General features: G+C 36.6%; 1 protein-coding gene across 2 annotated transcripts in view; it reads right to left on the bottom strand.

Moving 5' to 3' along the window:
* Nucleotides 1–1617: 1617 nt before the first annotated feature.
* Nucleotides 1618–8520, bottom strand: part of MON2 (MON2 regulator of endosome-to-Golgi trafficking) — a 129272-nt gene continuing 122369 nt past the window's right edge. For both annotated transcript variants that reach the window (XM_090273546.1, XM_090273547.1), the window contains one exon: nucleotides 1618–3589. In XM_090273546.1, the coding sequence (XP_090129672.1) occupies nucleotides 3426–3589 (164 nt within the window). In that variant the 3' untranslated portion in view covers nucleotides 1618–3425. The remainder of the gene's footprint in view (nucleotides 3590–8520) is intronic.

The following is an 8520-nucleotide window of genomic DNA, read 5'->3' as shown; positions in this document are numbered from 1 at the left end:
AAACTTTTAACACCAGTTACAAAGAAGTACTAAATAAGACACTACAAAATGACCTATACTTTTCCTTTTTGGCAGTGGTAGCATTAAAAGAAACTTAAAAGTAAGCTATTCTGCACTAGCTGGGTAGCTCACTTGGTTAGAGCACTGTCCTGATACACCAAGATTGCAGGTTCGATCTCTATCAGGGAACATGGAACAATCAACCAGTGATTGCATGAATAAATGGAACAACAAATATCTCTCTCTCCCTCAAATCAATAATTTAAAAAATGTCTTTTAAAATAAAAAATAAAAAGTAAGCTATTCCAAGTTAAAAATTTTAATTTGTTTCCTTTATAATCGAAGAAATAGTCAGAAAAGGAGTTTAATCCAATTGTAGGCAGATGTCTGTTGTCCAGCAATCTATATACAAGGGAGGAGCCAAATAAACCCAGAATTTATTTCTAAAAAATTGTGTATTCTTATATGCTTAAACTTCAGTCACCTGAAAGTACTCTCCATTTGATGCAATATACCTGAGACTTTTCCACTGCTACGAAGTTTTTGAACTCGTTGATTTTGATGCCTTTTAGTGCTTATGCCGTGTTTTGTTTCGTATCTCCCACATTGACAAAACGTTTCCCTCTGAGGAAAAAAGAAATTGCTTGGGAAGAGATCGGGTGAATGGCGGGGCAAGAGGTTCGTGCCAATTTTGGTCAAAACTTGCTAAATACTCAGTGCGGTTGGGCAGGTGTGCTTGTAAATGACCCATCATGAAATGGGTAAACATGTTTATAGTCTTCAAAAAAAATTACTGAAGCTGAACACAGCTTCTCACAACAGTCAGCTAGTACACTGATACAGATAGGTTCCTAGAACACTCACCAACTGAGGGAAGCCTGTACTACAAAGATCCCACCCTCCAGAAGATAATTCAGTTTTTTTTTTTTTTGGGGGGGGGGTCCCCACTCATTTAAGATAGGTGCTGTCTGTGACAGAAAGTGATTATGTGAGGTTTAAAAGCCCTAATATGCCCAAAGGACATTGTTTCACAGACTAATTGGAGTCTTAGTGGTCCTGCAAAATGATCTTAGCTTTGGTGGTTTCCTTTTTGAATCTCCTAGTATGCAGCAATCTCACATAGCCCAGTTCTTCTAGTTACTAAAGAATCCAATTAATACCAACAAGACAGGGCAATGTGTTAACCTCCCAGGGATCAGTATATTTTAGAAAATGTAACCTAGAAGATTGCTTGACCCAAGGGAATAAATTACTAGTAGTGAATCCTGGGGGTGGTGAGAGATATTCTAGGAGGAAAAACCTGACAAATTATACCTCCAAGGGGGTGGCCTATTTTGTCACTAAGACTGTCACTGATTACTATATTATATGGTAATTACACATTCACCAAATTTATGTATTGGATTGTAGGGTATGGTCCTGCTATTGAGAGGTAATACAATATTAGTAAAACCAATCAGTTTACATATGTACACACCTTTAACTCATATTCAACTTCAACTAGAGAATAATGCTAATTTCAACTGATCTGTCATTTCTCAAGAATAGACATTTCTACTTCATGTAAATTCTTGGCAATATTTTTAATGTTACTGAACTGATATACTACTCTTGTTATTCTACTTCAATACTTTATCAATGATATGCAGATTTTTATAATTTCCTATTTAACATAACCAAGTATAGAAAGTAAACTAAATACAGAGCTTGAGCAACTATTTTTTACAACTTTCTTTAAGGAAAATGCTGAAGACAGAATCCAGGTAATTCCATATTTTACGTGAAATTATAAAATAGAAATTCATTAATTCATGTAAAAAAATACTATCCCCTTCAAAAAAGATCCAACCATGTTTTTATAGATAATAGAGCAAATGATTACACAATTACAATAGCCTCAAAATTTTATCTCATTCATTATTTAATTCTAATATCTTCTCACAGTTTTATAAATATGCTGGAGAGGCTGAAACTTATTAGTTAAATCAAAGGCCTCCCAGCACACTAAAATAATACTGAGACCATTATGATTTTTATGAAAAATAATTGTTTTAAATATCCTTGAGTCTTAAATGATTATGAAAATTTAACTCAGAAGAAAAATATAATAGCATAATCCAGAAAATAAAAAATATAGGAAGCTAGGTCAGTTTTTTAAGAACCAGTTAAGTCAATGTACCCAGGAGCACTTTTCTTCTTTACCAGGATAGGAAAGTGAAACAAAATTAGCATTTTTCTCCACGACAGAAAGTTTACTGTACTTCTAAATACTTCTCTCTCTCGAAAAATACACTTCTCGGTGTTTTAGAATACATACACATTTTGTATTTGTGGGTTAGCATAGTTATTTTTCTTCTTGAGAAGACACTACAAAATGAAGCACTGAAATGAACAAAACCTTACAGGCAAAATTTTAGGAAATCTGAAATCATTTTGCCTGGTTCATAATTCAAAGGCAGTGATAAATGTTGTTAGTCGGTGGGGAAAAAATCAGTAGAAATATAAAATATTAAAGTCTTAAAATCCAGACAGCAAATATAAAAACAGACAGACTTATGTAAAAGCCAGGAAAGATATTTAAACAAATGAGGTATAATGGAATCATAGTGCTACAGTATATCTCAATGTATTAAATTAATAACCTATACTTCAAAGTTGCAAAATCAGCAAATCATAAATTATTTGCTGCTGTAGTCACATGACCTTCCTGGTCAGATGTAGTCGCTAGCAACTACATTCGAAATAATCATTAAGCTAACTACATGATCATATGGTAAGTGTAGGTGCTGCTTAAGAAGGCAAATTATAAGTAGAAATGTAAGCAAACAATTTTATATTAATAATAAATACAGCATTAAGCATTTAACATTATCAGTATTTTAAATTTTTAAATAATAAATGCAACTATTTTATACAGAACTGTACCATTTATTATACACACAAGTACATCAGTTCCTTTTGTTTACAAAGGCTGGTTATAGATAATATGGAATGTTACAGTACCATCTTGCATAAAATTTTATTACACTTTTGTACTTGAAAAAGGGCACAAAAACACCAGCCTAATAAATTTGACTGAATGAAGTATCTTTTCTTTCTTTTTAAAAAGTACATCATTAACACATACACCACAAACTGTACATAAGCTCACTTTCAAATCACCAATTGAAGATATTGTAGCAGGTATGTTGGAGTATTAACCATCCCTCTCATCAGTTTAACTTATTAAAGGCTTGCACTGATACTCATTCAGGAGCCTTTGTTGATAAGCCTGTAACATGAATTACTTAACTCAGGTGAGTAAAATTTAAAGGAGGCCAATGACAGCTGCCAAGAATTATTTGTAGTAAGAAATGTCTTCTCACAGAAGACTCGCTGAGGAGCAAACATTCTTTAGAGATCTCCTTTAAGTTTATTGTAGCTGGTCAAGATTCTCCATTTTGCACTTTGGATGCTGGTGGCTGCATGAAATCCTTAAAGGGAACCAGTGCCTCTTTAAGTGCAGAGCAGACTTCTGACGATGAGCAGGTGATGCATTCTACTAAAGTTGGGTATAAGGCAATTACTTGTGCCCAGGTATTTCCGTCAACTGTAATGCAAAAAGTATAAAAACCTCAAATAAGGTGGATTAAATATCAAAGGTAATGCCAATTAACATAAACACAATACTTTAAATACAATGCAAAAAAAAAAAATTACAAAATACATTGAGATTCCGCAATCATTTTTAATCTCTGGAAGATTCCCTGCAATATTTAATAAGATATTGTCAGTTTGCAGAGACATCAATATCAACAAATTTAATAAATTACATTTTAAATGATACTGCCATCTTTTAAGGCCTTGGAAGCTAACTCATGTAACTTAGATGATTAGTCATTTTGAATATAACTGCCAGAGAATATAGTGTGCGTTTCAAGAACAATTAGAAAACAGTTCAATTCTTTATGTAGTTATGTGATAAAAATATAAACATATTAAATGATTTTCCTTATAATGTCCTTGATATTGATTTTAATTTTAAATGACCACACATAGATTCATCCTTGTACTGTTTGATAATCTTTGATGTATATCATTAGACTTTACCTATAGTGGGGAGAGGCTATCATGAACAACGAGTACAGTTGAATAATATTTAGAGAATGGACAAAATTGTTACATCCCAATTAGTCTAATTTCCTTCTATTCTGAGATCACATATTGCACTTCTATTTTCCTGTATCGTGCATATTGTTGAAAGTGTAATATATACTAAAACATGCTAATACATTTTTCTTAGTTATGTATATGACACTTTGTGAAACAACTCTAAGTTTGGGACACAGTATAGTATCAAAGAAAGAATACTATATTATGTGTAAGCTTTGATTTTATTTTTTACTCCAATTTACCGAGTGCCTAAAAACTTTTCTGAAATAAGGTAGTGCTGGGTATCCCTAATCAGGTCATATAATTTCTCCTTATCTCAACAACTTCCGCTGTAGAATAAAGGAATGAGTGTCTTAAACCAGTGTTCTTAAAGTTACTTCTTAATAAAAAATCATGGTCAAGTAAGTTTGGCAAATGTCTATATTATCTTTCTTTTTAAGGATTCATAATTCACATGAATTTATTAAAGGCTTATAGTAAAAGAACAGCTTTAATTTTATCTAATCCAGGGTTTCTAAAGTGAATTTATGAAATATTTTTCATTCAATACCTACTGACATCATTCATTATCATTAATATTCATTCCTTAGTACACATCCTGGGAAATGCTGACCAGTTAATTCAATCCCTTCTCCACCCAAACGGGGGCTTCCCTGGAGTGGGGGTAGGAAGAAAAGGGGAATGGGACTGATGGGTATTAATGATGGAGGGGGATATCAGGTCAAAGCTACTCTGCTTTTATCTGTTGGGAATCCATATCAGATTTCATTTGTAAAATGAATTTTGCTGCTTAATAGAAAACAAACAAAACATTTAAAAACCACTAGTCAAAAAACTTTTAAAAAGTCTGCTCTAGCTGCCTTCTGTGAAACTTCCAACTACTCATTTAACAAAAGATTGCATTGACAGAATTCTGGGGAAATGGCCACCTAAACAATAATTGCACTGGCAGGATCTGTTTGATGCCACTATTATGAATGGAACTCTGAAGTCCACTGAGGGGTTGCAACTTTCAGAGGAAGATTTGAACAGTACACTGCAGTTAATTTTGGTCAGTTTCAGCTTTTAGCACAATAGCCACTACCAAGCCCTCACCCCATGTGGTAGACAGCTGTGCACATGTTCCTGAAGCACTTTGCCCACAGCTTGAAGGAGGCCAAGGACCCTCCCCTAGCCTCCAAATATCATGATTTCTGTGCTCTGATTGCTGCTTCTGATCACAGTGGTAGAGACACAGAGGCTTCAACAACAAAAAACCAAATAACTCAATTCAAAAATGGACTTGAGGCTCCTGCCAAGATGGAGGCTTAGACGGACACGCTCGGTCTCCCTCTACAACTAGAGAGGAATACAACTACTTCAAAACAAAAGATAACTAGAAATTCCAGAAAATAAAACTACACGAAAGCCCAATGTACAAAGTTATAAACCAGCAGCGCCCTTTGGGCAGGTAAGAGCGAAAGGGGGCGGAGCTGTTTGCAGTTGCACCAGGGACAGCGGCAGGGAGAGCAATCTCAGCTGCAGTCTAACCCCGGCAGCTCGCGACCCCAATGCTCGGAAAAGCAACCACCACATCGCCCCGAATAGTGAGGCTCAGAGGGCGGGAGGACAGATCCCGGTCTCCTAGTGGAATAACTGCAGGAATCCATCTTGGACCCCCGCCCCCACACAAAGCGCCACAGTGTTGCGAAACAGGTTGCGGATTGCCACTGGTCACTGGGCTGTGACGACAAAGCGCCACAGCGCGGCGAGAAAGGTTGCTGGACCACCGCCGGTCGCTGGGTTGTGATGACAAAGGGCCACAGTGCGGCGGAAAAGGTTGCGGATCGCCGCCAGTCACTGGGTTGTGACGAGTACACAGGCACTGCCCCCTAGAGCCGGCCCAAGAAAGCAAAACGCATCTGTCAAAATGAGGCAGACAACTATAGAAATCCCGGTGGCGCAGCTCACCAGGCAACAGATGAAGAACCTGACAGATGAACAGATAAGAAACCTGTCAGAGGCTCAGTTCAGGGCCATTGTTATCAGGTGGCTTACAGAATTAACAAAAGATCTGGAAAAAGATGAGAAAGAATTGAAAAACACTCATACTGAAAGGAACAAAACCTCATACGAGACAGATGGTGAGAAAATAAAATCCAGAGTTCAAATCAACAAACCAGAACATAGAGAAGGAACAAACAGTCAACCAGTGCAGAGAGAGGAAACGGGAAGCAAGGAAAATGATGAGAGGATCAGAAACCTCTGGGACAGCTATAAGAGATTGAATATACGGATGATCGGATTGCCAGAGGGCGAAGAAGAAGAACTAGAAATTGAAAAATTAAGTGAAAATATAATAAAGCAGAACTTCCCAAAGTTGGGGAAGGAAATAGACTTACAGGTCCAGGAAGCACAGAGAGTTCCAAAACAACTGGACCCAGGGAGAACCACTCCAAGACACATTATAATCAAAATCTCAAAAGTTAAAGATAAAGAGAGAATCTTAAAAGCAGCAAGAGAGAAGAAAAGAATCATGTACAAAGGGGTCCCAATTAGACTATCAGCTGACTTCTCAAGGGAGACCCTGCAGGCAAGAAGGGACTGGCAAGAAATATTCAAAGTAATGAAAATCCAAAACCTACAACCGCGAATACTTTATCCAGCGAAGCTGTCATTCAGAATAGAAGGGCAGAGAAAGTGTTTCCAGGACAAAATAAAACTGAAAGAGTTCATTAGATCCAAACCACTGTTATATGAGATGTTAAAAGGACTGGTTTAGAAAAAGGAGGATCAAAACTATGAACACTAAAATGAAAACTGCATCACAAGAAACAACAACAGAAGCTAGGGAATTGAAGCAAAGGCAAACTAAATAGGCAATGAGAGTGGAAGGAGAACTATAGATATGGGGAGCATATTGGGGGGAGGTCAGCAGGGAAGGGGAAGGGGAAGAGGGAGGGAGATGGTATATGAATTAAGAAACATTGTAGGAGGGAATGGAATAGAGAGAGGTTGAACTATATGTACAACCAATGGACATGGACTAAAAGGGGGGGACAAGGTGAGGAAGGGGGGCCACCAGGTGGAGGGGAGCAGAGGGAAGGGAAATTGGAACAAATGTAACACTGTAATCAATAAAACACATTAAAAAAAAAAAAAAAAGGACTTGAATTGACATTTCTCCAAAGGAGATATAGAAATGGCCAATAAAGCACATAATCAGATGCTCAACATCACTAATCATCAGGGAAATGCAAATCAAAACTAAGAGATAGCACCTCATACTCATTAGAATTGCTATTAAAAAAACAGAAAAGAAGTGTTGGTAAGAATGTGAAGAAATTTGAACTCCTGTTCACTGTTGGTGGAAATATAAAATGGTATAGTTGCTGTGGAAAACAATATTGTGGTCCTGCCAAAAATAAAAACTAGAATTACCATATGACCTAGCAGTTCCACTTCCAGATACATATATACCCAAAAGAATTGAGAGCAGGGTTTTGAAGAGTTATCTTCACACACATGTTTATAGCAGCATTATCCATAATAGCTAAAACATGGGAACAACCCAAGTGTCCACCAATGAAAGAATGGAAAAGGAAAATGTGCAGTGTGTGTTTGTGTGTACATGCACACAATATAATATTATTCAGCCTTAAAAGGAAGGAAATTCTGCAATATGCTACAATAGAGATGAACCTTTATGACATTCGTCGTCGTCGTCGGCAGCCGTTCGTCTCGAGAGACTATGGTGTAGCTTCTTAAGAGTCTATCTGCACAGCCGAGAATGGCTGTGCAGTCCGACTCGGGAGTGACATGGTATCTGTCTCCTCCCGTGTTGAATCGACATCTTGTGATGACGCTGAAGCTACAGAGCCTGGGCAGGGTGATATGGAGGGTCTGCTGTTGCCCATGCAGCAGACCCTTTATGACATTATGCTAAGTGAAATAAGCCAGTCACAAAAAAAAAACTAATAATGTATAATTCAACTTATGAGATACTCAGAGCAGTTAAAATCACAAAGAAAGAAAGTAAACTGGTCAATGCCAGGGGATGGGAAAAACAGGGAATGGGAAGCTACTGTTTAATAAGTACAGAGTTTCAGTTACAAGATAAAAAGAGTTGCAGAGATGGATAGTGATGATGGTTACACAACATTATACATGTATTTAATACCACTGAACTGTACACTTAATAATGGTTAAGATGATAAATTCTGTGTGTATCTTACACAATAAAAAATTAAAAAGAAAAAAGATTGCATAGATTGAAACCTATCTAGATTGCCCCAATGGTTCATTACAGGAAAATACAAAAATATATCATTTAAGATAGTATCTCAAACTCAGGAGAAGCTACTTAAATATTTTGAATTAAAATATTTA

Source organism: Furipterus horrens, unplaced genomic scaffold (genome assembly GCF_987537825.1).
Source record: "Furipterus horrens unplaced genomic scaffold, mFurHor1.1.pri manual_scaffold_4, whole genome shotgun sequence".
In the NCBI taxonomy this organism is placed as follows: Eukaryota; Metazoa; Chordata; class Mammalia; order Chiroptera; family Furipteridae; genus Furipterus; species Furipterus horrens.
The sequence above is the reverse complement of the archived record's forward strand: the minus strand, read 5'-3'. Positions and strand labels throughout refer to the sequence as shown.